The 27,265-nt window shown below is 35.7% G+C and overlaps 1 protein-coding gene across 1 annotated transcript in view; it reads left to right on the forward strand.

The window, feature by feature from the left end:
- The first annotated feature begins 406 nt into the window (after positions 1 to 406).
- Positions 407 to 27,265, forward strand: part of Zc3h12c (zinc finger CCCH-type containing 12C) — a 106,829-nt gene continuing 79,970 nt past the window's right edge. The window contains exon 1 of the mRNA XM_021237702.2: positions 407 to 743. Coding sequence (XP_021093361.1) covers positions 720 to 743 — 24 coding nt within the window. The 5' untranslated portion in view covers positions 407 to 719. The remainder of the gene's footprint in view (positions 744 to 27,265) is intronic.

Below are 27,265 nucleotides of genomic sequence, written 5' to 3' on the forward strand. Positions count from 1 at the left end.
GGTAAAATCCGGACAACTTCATTTGTTTAAACTCCCTTATTGGTTTTACCGATGCAGGGTGTGGTCTTTTCTCATTACGGAATATTGACAGTAAGTAAACAACAGCGGGAAACAAGCCCTGAGAAGGCAGCCCGTCGATTTCCTTGGCTGCCCAGGGCAGGCTCCATGTGGTTGCCGAGTGGAGATGGTGCTGCAGCTGAGAGGCGCCCTCCGGGACAGGACCGGGGCGGGGGGGGGGGAGGCAAAGGGAGGTCGGGACCCCTGGGTTGGGGGCCACAGGGGGAGGCGCGGGACTCCGGCAGCCCCGGCTAGGTAGAGCAGGACAGGTTTCAGCAGCTCCCCCCTCAGCCCTCTCCACGCCTCCCGGGTTTTCCCCCTGGTTCCGGGTTTCCTGTTTCAGTTCTCGGCGGTCTCCAGCAGCAGGTGCTGGTTTGCCAACCTCGGCTCCAGAGGCGGCGAAGGAGAAGGAAAAGAGCGAAGGGGAGGAGGAAGCGGCGCGTGGCAGCGGGCGGCAGCGCCAGGTTCGCTCTCGCCGGAGAAGCAGCGGCGCGGGTGGCGGGCCGAGCCGGGCCTGCCGTGTGGCCTGCCGGCCGGGCGGCATGAAAAAACCTCCCGCTCATCCTGCGCCCTAGCGGCGGCCGCGGCGGCCCTGAGCCGAGGAGAGAGCGGCCGCCTGCCAGAGGGCTCCGGGGCTGCCCCGGCTCCCGGAGCATGTTGTGATGGCTGCTGAGAAGAGAATGCAAGTAGGTTGAGCAACAGCTCCGCGCGCGCGCGCCGGCGGGGTGTAAGCGATGCGAGCCAGCGGAGCGGACACTGGGGCCGCGGCGGCAGGGCACGGGCTGAAGGTGCCGTGTCGCCGCCGCCCGCCCGCCGCTTCCTCGCCGGATTGGCCCTGCTGGGCAGCAGCTCCAGGTTCGTCCTTGGGAAGCGGGTGGGGGTGCCCGGCGGAGCTGAGGCTAAGGGAGAGCGGGGCCGAGGGAGCCGGACGCCGGACGCCAGAGGGCGGCGGGGCGGGAGGCCGCGCCGGGAGAGCTCCAGGCCCGGGCGGGTCGGCCCCCGAGGTCGAGTTGCCGAGCCCCCACTGTCCAGGTGGTGCGGGGCGGAAAACCTGGCGCATCCTCCCGCGGGCAGCTCCAAATCCGCCGGGACTGCCGGTGAGGGGAGGCGAGGCGAGGCGGGCGGTCTCGTCTCCCTCCCTGTCTCCTGGCCCAGCGGCCTAGGGCCCTGGTCCACTCAGCCGCCCCGGGCACGGCCGCGGAGCACGGAGGCGAGCTTGGGCGCCCCGAGTGGAAAAGGACCCGCGCGCGCTGCTGGGGTGAGGCATCCTGCGACATCTCGGATCCAGCCCCAGCCCTTGGCATTTATTTTCCATCCTCCTACCCAGTCGACCAGCCTCTCCAGGCCAGTCCTAAGGAACCCCTTCCCCTCACTCCTCAGGCTCCAACCCAATTCCCCTTTACAGACTGCATTCCTGTTAAATCGGGGTACTCCATATTTTTAACTCCCTATTACAAAGAGGCGTTACAAATATAACTTAGAGAAATGAATCCCGCTCTTCTTCCCTCAACTGTTTCATCTTTTACCCCTTAAGAGTCTCTAAAAACTGCAGTTGCTTCCAAGTGCTGATCGTTCAAACTGGGCTTCTAGCCATTTGGGTGTCCGTTAACATTGCTGTTTATGCTCTTTGAGTTTTGTGATAAAGACCTAAAACGCTAATCCAGATTTAAGGAAAGTTTTTCTATTGGTTGCGAGGTTGTGTTGGAGTATCTCCAGGCCCATCAGGCGCTTTTTGATTTTTTTAAAATTTTTACATCTTACAATAGATGATGCAATGATACTTCGGCCTAAGTACTATGTATTTAGAAATTTGAGAAAGTTATTCAGTTTTTCACTTATTTCCTCAGTTTTCATTTTCTCATGCTAATATGTATAGAAAACAGGATATTTCTCAAACACATTTTTTAGACTTCCAAGAACCATGAGAAGTCACAAGTACAGAGAGTATGACTTTCATTTACTTAATCTTTTACATATACAATTAATTTTAGTAGCAATTTCTTAATTTTAGTATTCTCTGATGTTTGAAAATATAGATAGCTTCCCTGAAGACTTGTAAAATTAATCTTACTGTGACAAGCCCAGGAAGATGCCTAATTCAGATTTTCACCTTTCTTCACTTTTTTTTTTTCCAATTTGGCATGCTTGTTTTAAGTTACCTAAATCTATCTACTTGAAGGTACTATCAAAACATCAGAATGGTCTATAGACTGTGAATCCATAATTTAAAATGTTTGAGTATTTTTATTTAAAGAAAGTTTTACTTTCAAAGTAAGTTACAATTTTACTTCTAGCATCTGTTCATCATAAAATATTTAAACATTATCACCAAAATAAAATGAACTTTGCGGGGGTGGGGGATTGTGCTGAAATTGAACCCCAGGCCTTATGCATGCTAGGCCCTCTACCCTTAACCCAAAATAAACTTGTAAATAAAAGAACAAAGAGATCAGTGTTTTTAACCCTCTACTTAATGATGAAAGTCTAATGGAACTATTTTAGTATAATGGAAAATATTAAAGAATAGGAAACAGAAACTTGGAATGTTTGTATGCTGATAGTTTTTATTAGTCATTTCCTTTTACTAAATTTTTGTTTTAATTGCTAGAATAATAAAAAAATCTTAATTTATGTTGCAGGCTTCTCTGGAGCTATTTTTAATGGATTACATCTTCCAAATTGGACCCCAAGTGGTTAATAGAAATTATCTTTAAAATATTTTTCTCATTCTACATTTAGGATACCTTGCCTTCATTTTAGCTGACTACAATAGTTTCTACATTTATTTTAACTATAACATATATAAAGGTGTTGCTGTCATTTTATACCCATTTAGTGTTTTTCATTATTTTTTTCCACATAGGCTTAGGTTTCTTACATTTTGCTTTAATAGCCATTTTTTTTAAAAGATATTAAGTAGGGAATTTTAAAAATATTTTAGTTTTGGGATGTAAGATTATAAACTAATTTGCCAGTTACTGCTCATTTGAAAGTGGTGTACTTCTGTTCCATTGGCAAAAACTGTAATTATTTAGTATTGATCTATGTGCTGGGTATATCCCAGACCTCTAATAGGATAGGCTATGCACAGATAGGCCATAATACCAGGTGGAATGTACTAAGTGCCATGAGTGAAGAAATGAGAAATACAGACACTGGGGGAGGCCTCAAAGGTAGGATTTCGGTAGATAGACCCAGTGGGAGTTATGGCCAAGCTAGTAGTGTGTATGAGCCAAGGAACTAGCAGGAAAGGAGGGCATAAAGGGTCAGTATCTGGAGCATGTGGCAAATGTTAAGGGTGGTGATTAAGAGGACAAGAGCCTTACTATAGTTTGTATCAGGAAGAAGAGTATTAAATAGTCATTGAATAATAAAAATACATTAGATTAGGATTTCAAATTTAAACCTAAGATACTGAGATTGTGAGATTTTATCTGAAATCTGAAATTTGATTTGAATGTTCTAAAATAGTTTCTTGAGTTTTAAGTGCGGATATGCCTCGTTGGCCTGCAGCGTTGACCCACAGTTAATAATGGCAGAGGGTGCCAACTTACCTAGGCTCAGGCCTAGTTAAAACAAATACTAACATCTCTGAACCCTAATAAATGTTAATAAATTCATCTACTGTGAGGTTTAAACAATATAGTAGAATTATCTTTCTCGGGAATTTGCTTCTAAAAAAGATACACCATTGTTTTGTATATTTGGAATCGTATTTTGATAAAGGTTTAAATTCCACCTCTCTGTTCTCATATAATATGTGCTAAATATTTTCTCGAGATATTAAAAATATTTCAAACATTTTCTTCCTAACAATGTGTTGTTTTATCTAGCCATTCTATTTCTGTTAGACATTGCTTTTTCCTCTGATATTTTAATATCATAATGCTTTAATTGAACATCTCAGTAACATTTTTTTTCTGTGTTGGTGTTTTGGGGATGGATTGCTAGAAGTAAATGTCCAAAGAGAATAAGCTTTAAAGTCTTTGAGAGTGAAAAAGCTTTTGACCAAAAAAAAAAAAGTTGTATTGATTGTGCACCCATTGCCAAATAGAGTGCTTTCATCCCATTTTGAACTCACTGTTAAATTTTAAAATCTGTGACAGTTTGTTAGGTGAGTATTAATATCTGATTTTAATTCTGACTTTTCTACATATATTTTAAATTGAAGAGATACACATTGATTAAGTGTGGAGAAAAGTAAGGCCAAGTGAAATGTCCTTACTCAGAAATAATTTAGGTAAACATTTTGATATTCTCCCAGATAGTTTTTATTCATGTTGTTATACTTTACAAAATTTATATAGAGAGTTTTAAGTAAAAACATATCAAAAGCATTTCCTAATTCTGCGTCAAAATTAATTGCTCAGCACCATATAATTCTCCACAACACTTGCAGATTAGATGAAAGTTGTTTCTTCTGCATTTCTTTTCTGCTTTGTGTCTCTGCTTTATGTCTATTTAAAAAATAGAGAAAGTCCTACCTAGTACATAGATTTGTCATAAGCATCAACCAATTACAGAAAATGTTGCTTGTACCCCCTGGTGTCCCTGTGCTTTTTTATCCCGTTAGTGGTCTTTAGGCTCTCTAAGGACAAGGATTATATGGTCCACGTCATTTTTTGCCTAATTCTTGTACAGGGTTTGACATATAGTAGATGATACTTCACATATATGAATGTGTTTTACTCCATATGTGTATTTTAATTATTTAAAAAGCCATACACACTTTATTGGACTGTGCTAGTGGTGGTTATGATGTTTAAAAACAGATAGATGGATAAGAGATGCAAAAACACAATTGGTATCCAAACATTTTAAAAATTAACTTACAGTGTACCATGTGATTTCTTGAGAGACAATATACATTTGCCTTTTAAGAATACAATTAACCTTAATTATCCCTGTTAGCACAGAGTATTATAAAAGTGGATTTTCCAAAAACTTAGTCTTTATGACCAAAACATTTTAACTATTTTAAACAGAATAGTTTACTCACATGAATTATATTTTTCTATTTTTAAATAATATGTGCCCTATGATTTCACTTATTTTGAGTACTAACTATATGCCAAGCACAGTGTTAAGGGCATTACTTCCATGGTCTAATTTAGTTAGATAACAACTCTATAAGGTATATACTATTGTTTTGCATCTCTTCTAGGTGATGGTACTAATGCCTAGAAATGTTAAAGAAATAGGTCCAGGGTACTGAGAGTTCTAATTTATCCAAAATTAAATAGCAGTACTTGTTATGCTGTGTGTTTGTTTTAGATAATGAAGGGTAGCAAGATTCAATTTTACCTATATGTGTGTATATGTATGTATATACTGAGGGTTGAACCCAGTGACTCTGCATTGAGCTACATCACCAGTCCTTTTTATTATGAAACAGGGTCTCTCTAATTCACTAAATTGTCCAGGCTGGGCTTGAACTTGTGATCCTCCTGCCTCAGCCTCCCAGAGTATTGGGATTACAGATGTGTGTCACCAGATCCAGGTTAGGAATCAGTTATATTAACTCACATCTGTGATTTTAGTTCTCTCCTTGATGTTAGCAGTTCTTTGCTGACATTACCCCCTTCAGTTTACCCATGACATCTGTGGTGGCCTGAAACTGGATAACAAGCTAACATTTCATCTAAAATAAAAGTTTTAGGCAGCTATTGAAGGCCTAGAGGATAGTCTAGGTTGAAGAACTGAAAGTTTTCATTCTATAAAGTAGATATGGCCTCTGGTATCAGCTAGGCCTGGATTTGAACCCTAAACCTGTCATTTTCTGGCTGTGACACTAGGCAAGACTCTTGGATGGTAGGTAGTTTCTCTTTGATTTTTCACCCATTAAACAATATCTACTTTGCAGAGTTATTTTTACTAATTCAAGATAATGAATTTAAAAGAAGTACTTGACAAGAAGGAGACATTTAATATTATAAAATGATTTAAACTGGGTGTGATGGCACGCGCCTGCAATCCCAGAACCCAGGAGGTTGAGGCAGGAGGCTAGCCTTATTGAGACCCTGTCTCAAACAAAACAAAACAAAACACAGATTTTTCAAAGAGCTTTCAAATCTTACTTTATGTCTTTTAGGGTGAAGCTATAATTAGCTTTTGTTCTTTGTTCTTAGTCATCTGTGCTCATTTCCTATTCAAAATTGTGTGGGTTTAATTTTATTCTTATTCTGTGATTTGGTCTGTTTCAAATCTTGGCTTTTATTTTATAATTTATTTTTAATATTTAGGGAACAGCTTGCCCATATAATTGAGGCTTTCTCCTTGTTCTTGACTTACACTTTTTTATGTTTATGTCATTTTTTCTTTGATGGCTTCACTTGAATTGGTTATCTTACATATTAATTACTTTCTGGAACTTTGCTATAATATAAATGACTCATGTAGATGAACAATAAATGATTTATTTTAGGTAAAGTAGATTATTTCTGTTTTTGCCAAGATAGAAAAGTGCCTTCAGTAACAAAGAATTATGAGTTTAAATTATGTTGAAATAAAATTAGCAATATGCATAGGAAAAAATAATTTTAGGTAGGGGAAATGTTTTCCAAATGCATTTCTATTTTAATTACTTCAGTTTATCTTTTAAACTTAAATTTTGAGTTTAATATTTTGATATTTTGTCACATTTGTAAAATGCAGCAAAAGTATAAAATGATAGTGACAATCACCTGTAGTTTTCAATTAAAAATAACTTAAAATATTAGTATCCTTGTTTTCATTTTTTAAAAATCTCTTAATATAAAAACATCCTTTTAAAAAAGTATATGCATTGTGGTTTTGTTTCTTGCTTTTTATAAGAGTTTTCCTATGTCAAGTATTCTTTTAAGAGATTATTTTATTGGCTGAGTGACATTCAGCATATTCAAGCACTGTAATTTAATTAATTCATCATATCTTTGAATACTTACATTGTAACCAAACCAAGAAAGAGAACACCTAAGTAAAATTAGAAATGAAAATAAGAAACATTACACCTGATACCACAAAAGACCCAAATAAAATTAGATTTTAAAAAAAGAGACATTACAGCTGATATCACAGATATATAAAGGGATCATTATGGCCTACTATGAGCAATTATATGGTAGCAAATTGGAAAGACTAGAAGAAGCGGATTAATTTCTGGGCACAAAGATTGTCACTCCTTTTTGTTACTGTAATAAACAAATATGACAAATGTCTGTGTATAGACATCAGTGTCCACAGTGATAAATACATTTTTAACACATTCTGAGATGTGATCATTGAAATTGTTCCCCATTGCACCAATATATATTTTTATCAGCAGTATGAGTAAATTATTCTCTGTACTCGCCACTGTGACTCCACAGGCCTTTTTTTTGGACTATAATGGGCATAGTGCTAGGCTCATTTGTGGAATTTGATAGAGTACATTTGCATTCCTTTCATGACATTGGCTATGTATGTGATTTGGGGTAAATTTCTGATTAATTTCCCTAGGCTTCAGTTTCCTTGCCTTCAAAATGATGATAGTAATATCTGTTATCATACTACTATCATGTAATACCATGATTGTGGTGATTGACTGATGTATACTGAAGCGCTAACATTCTTAGCTATCATTACTTATTATGAACAATTTCCCCTTGTTATATTACAATTTTGGCATCCCTAATATGAAATCCAAAATGCTCCAAAATCCAAAACTTTCCCAGTGTCAGCGTGATATCACAAATGGAAAATTCTTTTTTTAATAAATATTTTATTTTACTTTGTGTTTTGTTTTGTTTTGTTTTGTTTTGCCTTGTTTTGAAAGAGGATCAGGCTGCCCTTGAACTCATTATGTAGCCTAGGCTAGCCTCACAGTGATCCTTCTGCCTCAGCCTCCCTACTGCTGAAATCATAGGCATGCACCACCTCACCCAGGTCACAAAGATTCTGCACTAATTTGTTTCGTGCTCAAAATTATTAAAAATATTATATAAAATTACTTTTAGGCTGTGTATCAGATACATATGAAACAAATGAATTTCATGTTCAGACTTGGTCCCATACCAAGATATATTATTACGTATATATAAATATTTAACAATTTACAAACATCCAAAATTCAAAACAATTATGATTCCAAGTATTTCAGATAAGGGATACTGAACCTATACTATGTTTTATAACTGGTAGTGGTTGATATTAAAATTTTATGTAACCATTTGTCTGTCTTACTAAATTCATATCTACTGTTAGATAAATTATAAGACCTAGTTCCAACAGGTTTTCAGTTGAGTTTCTTGATATTCAGGATATATAATGATTCAATAATATTAGGCCTTTTTTTTCAGTATTTCAATTATACCTTTTTTTTTCCCTTGTCTTATTGTATTGGCTGAAATTACAAAAAATATTAATGGTGGCCTTTTGGGTTTATTCCTGACTTTCATGGGACTTCCACTTTCATATTTCAGTTTTTAGAATGCAAATGCCTTCTGTTTTCTAACACTGGTATCTTCTGCTTATATACACATTTCCTGAAAATATCTATAATAGTTAAATGTAAGAAACTTAAAAATAAATTGGCATGTTAATATGGGGATTCCCTTAAATTATTGAATTCCTAAGAATCTTTTAAGAAACATCTTCAGTTATATATTTGAAGTATTTAAGATATGGTCTCTTCTTTTGGAATTGAACATATAGTCAATTAGCATAAATCTAGTAAGGCTGAAATTTTTTCACATTTATCCCACTTAATGATTCTATTTTTGTGTCAGTAGTGTAAACCTTGAGACCTATTCTACTTTTCACAACAGTCTACTTGTTATGTCTATAAAATATAGGTAGAAATAAATGAAAGTTTGTACCCCTTGGAACAGATCTCTTTTTTTCAGTGACAGCTCAGGATCAATCAAGGACCTTATACCCTTCTTATCAATTCCTTTAGGTATTGCAACATACCACTTGAACTCCTCTCCCAAAAGAAATTCAAACAATTTACAAAACCCAAAATGGCAGTGAAACTGATACTAAACTTTTCAGAGACTAGTAGGCAATTTTGTACTGAAGTCCTAATTTAACATGTTAAAAAATAATTAAATATAGCAAATATATAGTACACGAAAGTATGATATCCACAAATCTAGGTAGTATCTTTCTATCCTTAAATTACTGAAATTGTATCCCTAGAATCTCTTAAATGTACTCTCAAAATGAGCCCATCCAGTATTTTGAAATACCGTCTATGTGCTAATTAATACATATCTCCAATCCTGACTTCTCTCTTTTACACTGCTTTCTTGTGGTCAGCTCCACTGGGGTAGCTATTGGTATCTGAAACAAAAATGATCAAAAACAGTTTTTCCCAAAATCTGTTCCTAAGTCCAGTAAATGTTACTACCTCCTTAGATACTCAGACCAAAAATCTGGACATTGTTGACATCTCATGTAATCTTCCATATTAGATCCAACATAAGAGCCTTTAGTACATATAATGTGTTGAATTAACAAGGTGCTTCAAAATTAGAAAACCTGTTAGCATGGACTAAAACCTACCTAGTTAATGTGTATTTTATAATTTGAAGTACTATATAATCAGCTTTTGTTAAATTTAGGACTTTTACATGGGGTGATTAAAATATACAGTGAATGTTCAAATTAAAAAATTTATTACAGTAAAGCACATATTGTCATTTATCCCCTCTCGAAATATTCCCTCTCACTTTGAACACACTTATTCCAACATTCTTGTCACTTCATGAAGCAGTTCTAGAAGACCCCTTCTGTGTCTTTGGTTGTGCTGTTGTGGCAGCCTTGCTGTCCTGAATCAATTCAAAACATTTACCTTTTTTGGTCATTTTGACCTGGGAAGGAGCCAGAGATCACACAGTGACCGATCTGGTGAATAAGGTGGATGAGGGCACATTGTAATGTTTTTATGAGCCTGCCTTTCTGCTGAATGGGTTTTTTTTTTTTGGTACTGGGATTCAAACTCAGGACCTTGCACTTGCCAGGCAGGTGTGGCACCACTGAGCTAAATCCCCTACCCTGCTGAATGGCATTTGTTAGCATCATTTATCATATTTTTGATCACACATCATGACAAAAGATTTCCAGAACTGCTTCAGAAAGTGGCAAGAATGATGAGATGAATGTGTTTGAAGCAAGAGAGGAATGGTTTGAGGGGAATTAATGGCACTGTATCTTTTACTTTAATAAATTTTAAAATTTTAAATATTCACCATATATTTGGATCACCCCTGCAGCAACCCTTGTCAGGAATAAGAGTATATAAATCTTGAACAAAGTTTTTATTTTTTTCAATACTTTCAACCTCCCAAATCACCTCTGATTGGACATTCTTAATCTATTGGCATAAAGATTTATGCAGAAATATTGCATTTGAAGAATCCTTTTCATTTCATTGAATATTATTACATTGGTAATGTTAAATATTCATGGTATTCTCTGACCTCTTCGTTATACTTTTCAAAGGTCATTCACTCATTTAGAACCAACTCACTATTTATTATTAAGCATTTTTTTTCTTTCTGTTTAATTTTGGGTGCTAAGAATTGAACCCAGAGTATCATGCATACTAAGTACATGCTCTACCACTGAGTTATGCCTCCACCCCTTATTAGCCAGTTTTACTTGTTACTTTTGCTTCTTGCTTTATTTATTCCTTATTCCACCTTTATTTTGGCTTATTTGATCATTTTAATCTTTTAATTCTTTGTGTTTTCTTAAATACATTTACACCAGGAAGTATCAGTTGGGTGACATCCCATAGATTATGATTTTATTGTCACTCATTTCTAAATACACAACTTAAAACATTTTTTTTATTTAACACAACATAGTTGACAAGTTTTAAATTACAGAATTTTGTTTCAGGGATTTTTTTTTTGGTTATCCATCTGCTTCTAACTTTTCATTTTTATGGATGATGTTTAGAGTATGTTTCTACTCTCGAGGTTTTGATTTTGTTTTCACTTCAAGACATTGGAAAAGGTCTAGCATAAATGTCTGTATATCAGCTTTGAAGCCAAGCAGTCCATGGTGAATCTTTTGTGAATTCTTGAGATAATGGTCATTTTTGTGCTGGTGGTTATAGTTTAAATACCCATATACCTTGGTGTTTAATATCGTCATCTTCATATAAGGACTGTGAATGAGAGAAACAAATCTTACTGCCAGAGCTTTTTGTCCTCTTTTTGTAAGGATAGGATGATGTAATTTTCAAACTAAACTGATTCCTTGGCTTGTTTTTAGAGTACTGGACTCCTTAAATGGACTTTGCCTGCTGGTACCTCTGCATACGTCTTGACCTTGGTGTGCTCCCTTCTGTAGGTTTCTAGAATTTCCTGGATGTTGGAAGTTGAGCAAGCACTTATGGCTTCTCCATGGCCCCACTATGCTCTCTTTACCAGTTTAAGAGTATTTCAGAGAACATCTTCCAAAAACTCCATACTGGCACCAGCAAAATCATTTAGCTTTAGAAATAAAAATTAATTTTCTTTTCTTGTCCTGTTATATATGAGACGAATAAACTGACCATGGGAATAGTTATGCCCCCCCACCATGAATCGAACTCAGGACCTTGTGCCTCAAGTGAAGCAACTAAGCTAAATCCGCCCTCCCCCCGCCCCATAATAGTTGAATTACAGAAAATACTTGAGATTCTTGAGGATGGAAAGCAGCAGCAAGTCTAGTAATTCTTGTAACACAAGTACCAATCTCCTAATGCATCAAATTACTACATTTTTGTTTCTCCATTAAATTTTCTACTTTTCAGGGTTTTTTGAGTCTTCAAATTACATTAATGAGATAGCCTCTGAGCCTTTAAAACCTCACTTTTGAATTAGCAGGGAACAAGAGGCAGGTAGTGTTTGAAGTCAAATCCTGATCTCATAAATTAGATTTTGCTGCACTGAGACTATCTTCAGAGTATAGGTAGTATAGATATTATTAATTTTGTGAATTTGGTTGAGATAGGAAATTGTATTGCTGGCCTGGTTGGCTGGAAAGCATGTACCAGGTTGGCAGCTCAGCTTAACTTCAAGCCCAACCCATGCTGTGATAGCACTTGAGTGAAGAAAGGGCCAGTGGAGAAAGCACTGGAACTTCTGAGTGGTAGCCAGAAGCCAGAAGGCTAATTTGGCAAATGTGTTACTGGGTGCTGAGTCTTGGGCCTAAACAGTCCTCAGAATAACAAATAGATCATAAGTGTTTATTTCCTACTTTGATAACAATATGTGATTAACTTTTTATGTGCATTATAATAGATTGGGTACTTGATTGTATGAGCCTACAGTAAGAAGGACAGTTCAATTTGAATTTTATATGATCAAAATCTTACAATAATTTTCATTTATAAATCTGAAGTGTATAAAATTCTCGTAATTCTCAATGCCTATTATTCAACTTTTTGTATTATGTCTTCAAAAGATAGAATTGGAAGGTAAAATAAAAGTTACTTATTTTAATGATACTGGTTCTGAACACAAATATATTTAATTGCCAAATCTTTGCTTCTCCAGTAGCCTTTTGTTTACCAAACTCTATGGGCTAAAAATTTTTCCCAAGAGTGAGAAATGAGATAAGCTGATTCTAACCCTATACCTCCTAATTTTCATGCATGTGTATGGAAATGTGCTTTTTTTTTAACACAGTAATATACACAGAGGAGGAAAGGTGCAGGCATAAGAAAGCATGTCCAGAGACAAGGAGTATACTAAAACTTTATATTTAACAATTTTTTCAATCTTTTTATTGAAATAGTTGTTTAACCTATAAGGTTATTATCCTTATAATAACCACAGGATATTCCTTGTCTGAAGAGTGCCTCAGATTTAGAGATTTAATTACTTTAACCACATAAGTATCTTAATACTCTCACTGATCTTTCTTTTGGAATTTTGATTTTTGGTGGAAAAGATACTGGAAGGAATAACTATGGGAGTAGACTGCCAAGTGGCAGCATTAAACCTCTAGGTATCTGAAGCACTGAGAATGATTAAAGAAGGATTAGAAAAGGCTGGAGAAAAGCAGCAAAAATTAACCTCCAGCTCCCAATGATTTTCATTCCTTGGCAGAGACCTTTTCCTTGCTTTTCTTCAATCCCAGTCAGTACTGGCCCATTCAGTCTTGTGGAAGCTGGGAAAGACTGCAGAGTTGAGGGTGGAAAGCTGGTTAGTTTTAGCTTAAAATATAAAATAAAGAGGCATTTGTTTACTGATGAACTAAGTCCTTTATTTTTTCCCCATTTCAATGATTTTCTTTATTTTTTCAAGTTATTAACTGTTCAGTTCTTATTCATTCATACAGATGTGCATACACATCTTTTATCTCCCCTGCTCCACTGAATGCATTCTTATCCCCTCCAAAAAAAGAAAGAGAAAAAAATGACTTATTTTGAAACTATTGCTATCCTTCTCATACCATCTGCCAAACTATCTTTGCATAACTTAATCTTTTCCTGCCTAACATATCATTTTGTTTTAGTCACTTTCCTTGTCACTGAGACAGAATACCCTACACCCACGACCTAAAGGAGGAGAGGTTTATTTTGGCTCACAATTACAGTCCCTAGTTGGCTGTCTCCTGGGCAGAAATGGCATGGTAGAAGGGTTTGGTGGAGGAGAGCTACTCATGTCATGGTGGCCAGAAAGCAGAGAAAGATGAGTCAGGAAGTGGGATACGCCATTCCAGGTCATGCCCAGTGTGACCTGCCTCTTCTGACCAGGCCCCACCTCTTACCAGCAAGTCAACTATGTCACCCACATGATCCATTCACCTTCCAAATGCATGAAGCTTTGGAGGTAATTTTAGATCTGAACCATAAAACATTGTTTTTTATCACAAACTTATTTTTTAACCAAGAGTTTTTAACTTGTGTTCCATTGGTTTCCCAAGTCAATAGAATTTGGGCATTCTGTGATATTGGATGGGAAAAAGACTACATCTTTATTTTCATACCTCTACTTAAAATTTAACATTTCCCTCAATTATAAGTATATAAGCAGTAAATCCAATATTAATAAGTATTCACCCACAGAAATCACAGATATTTTTCTATGATATTATAGTTGAACCAAATGCCCTAAAATATCACTTTGCACTTTAAACTACTTCAGAATCGTTTTATTAGATCTTTGGCTGTGTTTTACTTTAATGTATTAGTAAAAGGCATAGGTTTCACTATATAACAATTTTTAATATTTTGCTGACTAGATTTTAATTGGCTGCTTTTGTAATGCACTCCTGGGTTTTGGTTCATGCATTTAAAGGCATTAGTTTAATAGAGTCTGTACACTTCATTAGACCGAGAAGAGTGTGTGGCACAAAAGCATGATGAAGAATAATTGTCCATTCATTCTACCTCTCTTCATTTGACAGAAATGATCCTGCAGTGGCCATTGATAGTCTCTGTTATTCGGATATATTTGTATCATTTGATGCCATTGAGTTTTTTGTTTTTATTTTGTTTTGCTTTTTTTGGTACCAGGGATCGAACTCAGGACCTTGCGCTTGAGAGGCAGGCGGCAGAACCACTGAGCTAAATCCCCAGTCCCGGGTTATTTTTTAATAACTTTTTTTTTTCTATAATACCACATCGAAACCAGATCCATTGACAATTATCTTAGAAGGTATCTTGTACTTTGTTTTTCTGCATAACTTTGGATATTGGTCACCTTTTGCTTGGCCTATTATAATACCTTCCTAAGGTATTGAGTTTCTTGCCTCACCATAACCAATACAGTTGGATATATTGTCCTAAAATATAGTTAGAAATGTGTCGTTCACCTTCTCAGGGACCTCCAGTGGTTTCTCTTTTTAAATAGTAGTAGTTTCCCATTACCAAAGATGAAATTCCTTTGGCATTCAAAACTTTCAATGAACTAGCCACAACTGATGCTATTAATAGAGATTTAGAATACAAGAGACAAAAACGTGGCCTCAGATTTGCAAAGATGTTTGTTATACAGATATTTATCTGGTTTCTCCACAAAGTTTTATACACTTGAGTAGTAATTGAGCTGGATATTGTCCCACATGGCTGTAATTCCAGCACTCTGGGAGACTGAGGTAGGAGAATCACAAATTCAAGACCAGCCTGAACAACTTAGCAACTTAGAGATTCTGTCTCAAAATTTAAAAAAAAATTAAAAACAGGGGTCTGGGGATGTCGCTCAGTGTGAAGGTCCCTAGGTTCAATCCTCAGTACTACACACCCATTAAAAAGTAGCACCTGTATTTATGATTATAACCTCTCGTGTTCCCTTAACATTATCCCTTTCTCATAGTAGGCATTTAGATAACTGTTTCTTGGGTGAATAAGTGAATTTATCAAATACTGATTTAACTTCTCCTTTAGCTTTTTGAATAATCATGGACCATGGTGCTACTATCCTGGGTTTCCTCAAAATATTACTTTAAAAAATATTATTGCTTTAACTGTTCAATTTGTAGATCTTTGGAGAATGCTAAGTGTTAAAAAGTCTAGCAATTAGCAGTATATTAGTTTAGGATAATTCTGTGTCTAGAAATTCAAAGATTAATGAAATTATATTATCAGAGAAGTGGGGGATGGCTGCTTTTACTCTGTCTATAGCCATGTATAATTAAATAATTTTTATTATCCATTATCTACATTGTTAAGCTAAAATGAATGTTTTTGAAGTTCTCTAGTTATACTTATTTTTTACCTCTTACCTTCAATCCTGCCCACCATTAATCAGTGGATTTCTTCTAAATTACTGGATGCCAACCATTGCTATATTCTTTACCAATTTCTAACATTTCTAATTATCCTCACTAGCCAAAGTATTGTATGACGTTTTAATCTTAAGTAGTTTTTCATTCCAAAAAAAAGATTCATCTAGGTTTTCTGAACTAGATTTTATGTCCTTTTCTCTTTGGGAAACATTGTACAAAATTATTTTACAAATTCATGTGATAAGATAACATGAACAAAGGAATAAAGTGGCATTTGAACTCCCAAGTTATTTGATTTATTGGTTCTATGAATGTGTGGTAAGAGCTGGTGGGACACATTTATAGCCTTTACTTGTGTGATATTCTTTCTTGTATATTAACAAGGAGAGATCTTTTAAAATCATATTAGAATATAAAATAGTATAAACCAGATTTTCTAATTTTTATTGTCATTTTGCTTATAGTATAAACATTTTAAAATATATACTTTCTCATTTACTATGTGACAGAAGTTGTTCTAAATTTTTATATGTATGTATTAACTTGTTTAATCCTTGTTAAAACCCTATGCTGTTAGTGGTGTTGAGAAAACGGGACACAGAGAGGTTAAGTAACTTCTCCAGGTTACTTAGTTTGTGGAAGAGGGTAGGGTATGAGTTGGCTATTATATCCATAAATTATAAAATCACCCTCTTGGCTCATTTTCTAGAATTTATGGTAAGAGTTCAAGGACAAGTTTCAGAATATCAGTAAATCAGGTCTTCACAACAGTGCTACCTATATAGGAACAAGTGGTCCAGTCTACTTCAGCTTCCTTTGGCATTGGCCATTGAGAATAGTTTAAGATGGAACACCTTTTTAAGGTATTCCTTTTTAAGTTAGCAAATAGTGCCCAAATGTAGGAAAGCAAATAAGTTACAGAAAATAAGTCTTAAAATTATCAACACAAAATTCTTTGTGAAATATCAACATAAACTTACCAAAAGTGTAATTGTTTCTATATTAGTTATTAATATAATTTCTAATATTAGTACGTTTAAACCTTTGTGATTTTTTTTTTTTGGTAGCAGGGATCGAACTTGGGACTTTGCATTTGCAAAGCAGGCTGCAGAACCACTGAGCTAGATCCTCGCCCTATGTAACCTTTTCAACACAATCCTTATTCCACATTCATGTAGGATAAAAATATTTCTGTAAATGATTTTGAAAGACTGTATGTAGTTTGTGTATATGTGCTACATACATGTACCAATTCCCCAAAATGAATGTAACTATTATATATTGCACAGATACACTAATAATTTTTTTAAACAAAAAATATAACTACATATAGCTAACACTTGACTTTTGCTGTGTATCTGACACTATTCTAAGAGTTTTATGTTTTTTAACTCATTAAATTTTGAAAAATAGTATTATAAGCTCCCCTTCACAGCTGAGGGTGCTGGAGCATGAGAGAATAATTTGGTCAAGATCAGAAAGAAGGGGAGAATGAGGAGGGAGGGTCAAAAACTCTAGTATGTGAAATACTATCGATACCAGAAACAAAACGAAATAACTGTTGTTCTTTAATATTACAATGTGATTGGATAAAAGCATCAAGCAAGAGATACAAAAATTGGTAAGAAGGTGGCAATTTGATTATATTTTTATTATATACAGGGAAAACCTAAGAGCCTCATTGAAACCCTAGTAGAATCATTAAGAATTCTAGTTCACTAAGCGTTCTCTTTTTTAGACACCAACAATAACGTTAGAAAATGTTACAGAGAAAGAACAACTTCCACATCAATAAGAACAAAAAACAAATTATTTTAGGATAAGTTTAACAAAAAATAAATACAAGTACCCCCTAAAGAAATCTGGAGAACTATTGAAAGATAAAGTGAATGTTGAGAAATTGTTCTTGCTTGAACAATTTCATGTAATCAGTAGTGCTTTTTAAGCAAGTATTGCTGCAGCATGATCTCCATCAAATTTTCAACAGCTTTTTGGTTAAAATTTGTCAAGACAATTCTAAAATGTATCTGGAAACATGTACATGCAAAATTAGCCAGGATAAAAATATGAGAATGAGTAGAAAAAAATGTAATGATAAAAGACCTGTGCATTCAGGGTACCCAGAATATTATAAATCTATGGTTCTTAATTTGTGATATAGATACAGAAATAGAAAAAATCAGTGAAATCCAATTGGAAGTAAGCTCAAGTTTGTTGGACATTGGTATAAAATTGGTATCATTTCTCTCTCAAAACCCTCCTGTTGTTTCCCATCTTGGAATAAAAATCAAATCCTTGCTGTAAACTACAGGTTTGCTACTTAAAGTGGGGCCCAAGAACAAGTTGCATCAACTATGAACTTGTTTGAATGTGGAATCTCCCATCTCTACTCCACATTTCCTAAATGTGAGTTTTGAAGATCCTCATATGATTCAAATTCAGTTTAAAGATTTGAGAAGCACTGTCTACCTGTTAGTGCTCTACATGAACTGGTTTCCCTTGGCCTTATATTTTCTAGAGTCATCTTCTGATTCTTCCCCTTAGTCAGTCCCCAGTCATACTGCTCACCTTGCTTTTCCACAAGCTCATCATGTACACTCTTATCTAGGGCCTTCAATACTTGTTTGTCTTAGCTTGTTCCAGTGCTATAATAAAATACTTTAGCCTGAGTAACTTATAAACAATAGAAGTGTATTGCTTGTAATTTTAGAGGCTGGAAAGTCCAAGATTAAGGCACTAACAGTTTTAATGTCCATTGAGGGCCCATTCCTCTTAAATGGCACCTTTTTGCTATGTCTTCACAGAGGGCCAGAGGAGCTCACTTAAACATCCTGTACAAAGGCATTGATCCCCTTGAAAAAGGGTGGAGCCTTGATGATTTAATCACTTCCTAAAGGCTCTGTGTCTTAGTACTCACACTGACTGTCAGGTTGAAGTATTTGAATTGTATAGGGACACTAGCTTTCAGACCATGCCCTGCCATATGTTTCCTTTGACTTCATTTAGGTACTAGCACATATATCACCTGAGAAGCCTCTCTTATTCAGAATTTCTTTATAGCACTTAGCATCACCTGACATACATTTATTGTTTCCATTCCCTTCAAAACTTTAAACTGCATTGGAAGAGATTTTGATCCAGGTATTGAAATAATATCATTTATTTAATATATATGAATTATATTGTGGAACATACATATAGTAGGTGCTAGACATAACATCAGACATACATCTGATGGCAGGCATACATCAAAAAACAAAACAAAAGTTTAACAGTTGACTTGCATTTGAGCTGTTTTTCGGGATGATTTGTATTCTACAGTTAATTTATGGATTATGATAATGTCTGTTTAGAAAGAATCTTGTCATAAATGCTTAGAATTTTTAATATCTAAACTATTACATTGCTTTCTGGAATAATAAAACTCTATAATAAAAATTTTTGTTGCAAGCTGGACATGCCTGTAATCCCAGTGCTCTGGGAGACTAAGGCAGAGGATTCCAAGTTTAAGCCCAGTCTTGTCAATTTAGTTACTTGGTGACAGCCTATCTCAAGATAAAAATTTAAAACAAATTTGTGCAAACTTTTTTGCTAATTTCACTGTTTTCTGATGTAACTTTTAAGCCGCCTAATGTTTTTCATTTTTATGTACATCTGAATAGTTGCTAAAAATGATTAATATGCACTTATTTAAAATCAGCATGAGACCATTAGAACTATCATCATAAGCATTTAATTTCCTTATCTTAGAAGAATTGACATAGAAGGAACTATTTTCTGTATTGATTTTCAATAAGAATTAATATTTAGATCAACTTGCAGTTAACAAAGCACTTATATTGGTACATTGTAGTTCCTTTTGGATTATTTGCTATATACTACATTTTTTCCTGAGTTCTTTTTTAAGCATTTAATATTATATTTGCACTCCCTTCATGCACTATTATTAAGGAGAGACAGACCTAATGATAGAGCCCTGTTTTACCTCAGTTCATGGGCTTGATTCTTTCAACAATTCTGGTTGCAAACTTAGTTGGACAAGAACCGAACCAAATTCAGGGGTTAGGCTCAATGTTGAGCTTATGGGGAAATTTTATTCAGTTCCCATCCAGTTTGGTTTGCGAGCAGAATTGTGAAGAGAATTGAGTTTGTAAACAAGGGTACCACTGTAATTCAATAAAATTATTCTTTGTATCCTTTTGAAATGCTTTGGGTCAAGCAGCTTTAAATTAGTTTGCCAATTAGAATTATTTAAACCTTAAATAAGAGCAAGACATGCATGCTTCCTCATTTGGTAGGAGCAGCCTAAAGATAAGATGTTTACATAGGAGCACATACAGGAAGAAAGTAAGGAATGTCATACATGGTGGCATAGGAGGGAGTTCAGCTCTGACTAGGCTTTGACAATGAGTTGGTAAATATTATTGCTATGATCAGTAGTGTCATTAATAACCATTCTGTTATTTTACATTTCCAAAAAATTTCTGATATAATTATAATTTTTGGTCATCTTTACAATTTCAGTTATATTTAATATGAGTGTGTTTTGTTTACACGGATGATGTACCTTCTGCTTCTTTTTTAATTATATTCAGTATGCCCTTTATGGGTTTCTTATTTATTTACTCTGTTACGTTAGCTGCTTTAGGAACTTGTTATGTCAGCATTTTGGATGCCATTTGTATTTCTTGAACTTTTCTAGAATTCCTTGTTCCTTACAGGTATTTACAGGTTTTATTAGGAATTGAAGATTATATTTTTTTTTAATTTATTTAATGAATTTTTTAAAAACTAAATGGAAATATAAACACTTTCATTGAAAAATATTTAAATAAAGTTCCAGGGTATTGTTTGTATTGTCATTTTAAATGACTTTAGAAGTGTCATTTTGTTTTTAGACCAAAGGAAAGGAATGCTGTTTTGTGGATTTATTTTCTGTTTGTCTCTGAACTCTGAACCAAAGGTTTTCTACTCTTCCTAACATGGTACTAAAAGATTTTTTTAAAACCTTGAGAATTTTAACTTTGAGGAACAGTATCTTTCTTTTTTATTACTGAATTTTTTCTTCCAATTTTTTACTAAATTGTAGTCTAAGGCCAGCCACAATGGTGCATGCTGTGATCTCATGCACCATTGGAGGAGGCTAAAGCAGGAGGAACACAAGTTCGAGTCCCATCTGGGGAACTTAGTGAGACCTTGTCTCAAAAGAAAAAAAAAAAAAAAAGGGTTGGAGGTATGGCTCCGTGTAAAATCCCTGAATTCCATACCCAGGACTGGAAAAAAAAAAAAAGTAGTCTAAGTTAATTTGTGTGGTCATTATTAACCCCGCCTATTTCTCAGTAGTTCTTTACAACAAAAGTCTTTATTGTTGAATATTGTTAGAGTGTAAGGGGTCTTCTCTCTGCCTTAGTTCTGAACCATCTGAGAAATAAAAGAGCCAGATAAAGGGTGATCAAAATAGCTCTTTTCATTCCATAGAATTATTGGAGAATATAACAAGGGAACAGGATAGAGGACTTAATAACACTGAGCCTAAGAAATAGAAAGATTTAACCATCAATTCTCAGGCAAGACTAGAGAGCAGAGCACCCTTGGGCCCTCTGCTTGTGGGCTAATCTTGTGAAAAATGTGCAGTAAAAGGGGCTAGGCCAGTGATGGCATATCTTTTAGAGACCGAGTGCCCAAACTACAACCCAAAACCCACTTATTTATCGCAAAGTGCTAACACTGCAATTAAATCTAAATACTGAGGTTTTAGTTTAGAAAAACAACACGTATACTTGGCTTGTGTGTCAAGAGAGGGCTCTGTGTGCCCGCTGCAGCGTGCGTGCCATAGATTCACCACCACTGGGATAGGCTTTGTTTGCACATGTCCTCTTCCTAGACTTAAGCGGTTGACATGCTCAAGTGAGGAGGCAGAGGCTGCAGTGTCATTCCTGTGGATGCTGCTCCAGTTGGGAAGTTGAATTCAGAGGCCAGTGCAAGGCAAGACCTGTTGTCACTGGGAGATGGAAACTTCCTTGTGTGTTGGAAGCAGTGGTAGCACCAGGGCTGCAGGAACCCTGCCTTAAACTGAGAGCTCCTTCACAAGCTCACCCTGTCACACAGAAATAAAAACTAGAGTAGTATCATGTTTGTTCACATAAATGCCTTTATTCAAGTTTGTATGGGCCTGCTTTTTACCAGTCATATTTTTCACTAAAAGGATCAACACACTGCTGCATACTATATAAATTGCACCATGTGGATGGTGGAAGAGTGAATGGCCTTGCTCTCAAGAAACTTACAGCCTCTTTCCATAGTGCTAAATTGTGCTGTGTAGACTGTTGATGTTATAGAAATTCATAGGAGTTAGAGATCAATAAAAACTAGGCCTACAGGCCAGGGATTTAGCTCAGTGGCACTGTGCCTGCCTTGCCAAGCACAAGGTCCTGAGTTCGATCCTCAGTACCTCAAAAAAAAAACAACTAGGCCTGTGCTGGGTGTGGTGACACACACCTGTAATCCCAGCACAGCTGAAGGAGGAGGATTACTGAGAGTTCAAGGCCAGCCTATGCTACAGAGTGAATTCAAGGCCAGCCTGAACTATATAGCAAGACCCTGTCTCAAACCCCCCCAAAACAAACAAAAAACTAGACTAGTTCAAGAAGGTTTTATAAAGAAAATAAGCTGTGAGCTTGATTGAGAATGACAAATGTAATCTGGGTAAATGAGGCACTAGAAGAGAACAGCTACGGTGAAGGACCAGTTACTTCAACGTCTGTGCCTTCACTTTTGCTGTCTGTCCCCCGTAGGTAGAATGGCAAATAAGCCTCCAGGGCCAGAGAAGGCACAGGTCATGAACAGAGCCTTGAAAACAAAGCAGAGAACCAGAGACTTATGATTTATAGGTGAGGGTTTGTTTGTATAGCTTAAGAATGTACTTTGTCAGGAGTTATTCAAGGAATGAGATAAATTAAAATACAAGTAATCCAAGCCTAAGAGAGTGAGTGCTTAGCAAAAGAGATGCTCATGGATATGAGAAAGAGAAAAATTGAGAAGAGAAAAATAATCAGGAGTTGATTAACTGAAATTTGAGGATGTGTACAATGACAATCAAGAAATAGCAAAGGTGAATAAAGTGTCAAGAATCCATTGCCAATGCAACGATGATAGGGTCCTTTAGGAGAAATTGAAAGTAAGATGTGAAATAGTTCAAATGTGGAAACTGAAGCCAAACAGTGTCTGTGTTCTCAGAGGATACATAGGATAAATACTTATTACATATATTCTTTTTATAAATGAGAAAAATTTACCAAATACAGGTTTTCATTTTGATTTAATGAATGTTATTGCCTCCATTTTGTTTTGGTTAAAATTTTAACCTTTCAGCCTTTGGGGACAGTTGGTAAAATTTGATATAATTATCTTTTATCAGTGGTGGTGATGTTAGAATCAAAAGAGCTTATACTTTAAAAGAGAATAAGCTCATACTGTTAAAAAAAAGAAGTAGTAGAAAATCTAGAACAACCACCGGCAAAGGGAACTGATTCCAAACAGTAGCCTTAAAGCTCACTTGTTTCACATTCATGCCTTAGAAAAAGTCCAAGCCCCAAGCTTCAAATGTTAGACCCACCTTTGGCATCAACAAATTTTAGTGAACTCCAGAGACTACACATTTCTCTCTCCTGTCCTCCCTTTTCAGTCTTTTGTCATAAATGTGCACTGTGTTCAATCATTTATTGCACTGACCCAAACAGCTCAGTATAGCTGTTTGTATTTGCCCTGCAATGGGAAGCAGGCTAGAGCCATATGACTAAGAAAGCCAGACTAGGGCAGTCTTTTCACCTACAGATGTTTTAATGTGCTTAACATTATCCAATACTAGCAACTGAGATGGTCTAAATACCACAGCAGGGTCTGATTAGCTTTTTCAGATTACTGCCTTTATTTGCTGTTTGCAGAAAAGCTTAATCCAGTGCTATAGATCAGGCTTCCTGCTGAGTTCTTAGGGAGTTTTCTCATTCTTTGTGTTCACCGTGGCAGGGTGAGAAGATTCCTCCTCCTCCTCCTGAATTAAAGCTATGAAGTAGTAACTACAGTAGCAAGGGATAAAGACAAGGAAGAAAATCCAATGGAAAAGAGACTGTCTATTCATACTAAGTAGTTTCTTTTTTATATACAAGGGAAAACAGTTTTAATATGAATTCATAAATACTGACCTGTCTTCTAGTCAGTGTTTAGCTATTTAGTTTTCTTATGTTTTAGCTGTTACTACTTTGTGTGCTATTTTTATTTTATGTAATCAAACTCAGTGTTACCAGAAGAATCACAATTTAGTAGCCATAGCGCTGATCTTATTCCTTTCAGGGTTGATACCTGTTTTACTCATAAGATTTCAAAAAGAACTACCAGTGTACCACCACCAAAAAAGTAGAAGGAAGGAAAGATCATAACTTGATTCTAGTGATTTTCATATGCTTGCCCAAAATGGGAATTTGAATACTGTGTGATTCATATTGTAATTTGCAATACATCAAAATTCCAGAGATGCTTTATGTTGATCTTTAATGGTCTTATAAAATCAGACCATGGGATTAACTATTCAGTAACATTACTATAACGCTTTGTAGAAAGAGTCTTTCTTGCTTTAGAAATAAATATGACATTCCAAACCTAGTAATTATATTTAGTTAAAAATATTTTCACAGACTTTTAATTTTTCCAACATTTTTGGAATGGCATACTTCAAGCTTTTTGAAGAAAAATGTCCATAGACAAATGGTGATCTACAATATCATACTTTATATTTTATTTTTTTCTGGAAACAGCACTAATGTTTAGTTTTTTAGTAGGCATAAGGAATTTTTTGGTGAGATAATTAAAAATTTTTAACCATATAGAATAGATCTTCCTTGTATTTTATAAATAGAAATGATGTGATTTATATTTAAGTGGGCAGAAAAAGAACATGGCTATGAGTATTAAAACAATGTTACTTTTTTTTCCCCAGGTATTCTATATTTGTATGTGAAAAAGATTGATTTAAATTGTTTGAGCTGCTTTAAATTTTATGTCTTTAGAGTTCACGATCATATAATGAAAAAGTTTGGGCTCTACATAAGTCAGCCTGTGTCAGGAAAGAGTAGATCTCTGCCTTCACTATTTTAATTTGCAATGGAATGAAAGGGGGATACTTGTGTGTTGTGTGTGTTCCAAATCACATAAATAAGTAGTAGGGCTGCTAAAGATTTCCTTTTTCTCTAGTAGGGAAATATCATCACAGTGCCTTATGGTGTTTACATCTTGATTGAGTTTTTTCACAATCAGAAGCCACTCAAGATAGAACTTATACAGCTCTCAAAAGCAAATAGTCCACAATATTAGCAATGCTGTGATCTGAAACATGGAAATATATCAGGGATAGCAAGTTTCCTCACTGAAGGGACTTATTTTTGTACATTTTTAACCCTTCAAAAAAATCACAATAGGGCCGGGGATTTAGCTCCGTGGCACCACACCTGCCTCACAAGCACAAGGTCTTGAGTTCGATCCCCAGTACAAAAAAAAAACAACTCACAATATTTTTAGTGTTAATTTATTCTGAACTGAGATTTGAGTATTATAGCTTACAAATTTTATGAAATACAATTAATTTTAACAGGCATAATGTTATATATTAAAACTTGATGTAAGATTTTGCTGTTATTTCATTATATGGCTAACTACTGGTATCCATAATAAAAGAATTTTATACTGCTATTTGGTATAAAGATGGGCTGTTCTGATTATTTTAGATTGAAGTTAAATACTTGTGTTTAAATATACAGTTTAGATGATTCTTTGGTACAAAGTTGGACTGAACATTTGCTTTATTTTACTACGCTTGTGATGAATTTACTTTTTAAAATTAATTATATTTGTAAGCTCATAAATCTTTTATCTTTGCAATCTTATTTTTTTTTAGTTTTATTGTCTTGTAACATGTTAACAAATGCTTAAAAATACAGATTTACCACTATTCCCATGGAAATAGGTTTACTATCACCTTCCGTCTTGTTTCACCAGTAACTCATTTATATAAAGAAAAAGGGTAACTGCTGCAGTAGTTAATTGCTACTTAGATATACCCCACTTTCTTTATTTCTGAAATAAAAAGGAAAAGCTAATGGACTAGTGTACAACCTCAACTTTTTGGAAATGTGCAACTTTTACTACTTTAAAATATAATTGGTTTCTTTGTTTCATGCATTAAAAATGAGAAAAAGCTGAAGTCTGCCCAAGCCAGGTGTTTCTTGTTGGCAGCCTGCTCCCTAATGACTCCACTCATAGAGCAGCTGCCTACTAGTCAGTTTTGTATGGCCTATTGTTGCTGCACACCCCTCGTTAATACACATGCTGCCCGGGGCAGACCAGAGAATGACATCAACTTGCTTATCTTAGAAACCTCCGAACCTGACGCAGGATGCTGAGGTTGTCTTGCATCTGCCTGGCCAACTAATTGTGAGCTTCCTAGCCTATGATTGGCCAGTTATTCCACTCAGTAATAGGTTAAGCAAAGACATTGCCATTCCATCTGTTCAACCATTCATTGTTCTTCTTGCCTGCCTGGAAGTCTGCAGCTAAATTGTGTTAAGGAGTTACTGGTGAAGCTGCTACAGAAACCAATGTCTTTGTATTTTCCTGCTAACGTGAGTATCTGTGCTTAATCCCTTGAAAGTTAAACTTTGCTCGAGTATTAATTTGAACTGTAAAAGATTGAAAGCCTACAAATTATTAAATAGTGCCACTATATGAGTAATTCAATTCTTTCTGTAAAATCTGTGAAGCAATTTTTATACTTTTTTATATTTTAGAATTTTGCAAATGATTACTTATAGCTTCATGAATGTAAGGCATTAGGCATGGCATATAATCATTTGGAGCTTAAAAACAACTTATAAAAAAATTATGATATTTTGATTTAGATTCTATCTTGTCAAATTCATGTTTCTTAAAATCTCACTGTCATATCTTAAGTGCTGTAAAATGATTTGATCTACTTTTTCCATTGTACTAAAAGTGTAGCTTGATGCTTGGGCATGGTGGCACAGCCTCAGGTGGCTGAGGCAGGAGGATCACTGAGAGTTTGATGCCAGCTACATAGTGAATGCAAGGCCAGGCTGAACTACATAGCTAGACCCTGTCTCAAAAAGAAAAAAGAAGTCTAGGTTGAGGATTGATAAACGTAGATGTTTTTAAATATGATGACTTACCATCCAGTTGCTTTGTCAGTAATTTCACGTAGTTTCTAATTTCTTGTAGTTTAACGTATTCATGTAGTATTCATGTAGTTTCTAATTTCTTCTCTCCTTTTGTTTTTCCTTGCATTAATTTCAGATGTTAGATTGAAAATGTCATTCCAAGAACTATTGCTTTCAAGAACTGTCTCTAATAGGAAAGGGAAGAGAAGACAAAGACTTTCATCTATCAGTTGGGAGAGAAAGAAAGAACATAAAGGGTTAAAAAGAGGTTTTTGTTTCTACCACATGCCCTATTGTGT

The sequence above is a fragment of the Heterocephalus glaber genome, unplaced genomic scaffold, assembly GCF_053883595.1.
Source record: "Heterocephalus glaber isolate CG9 unplaced genomic scaffold, H.glaber_assembly_v1.0 deba00001429, whole genome shotgun sequence".
Lineage (NCBI taxonomy): Eukaryota > Metazoa > Chordata > Mammalia > Rodentia > Bathyergidae > Heterocephalus > Heterocephalus glaber.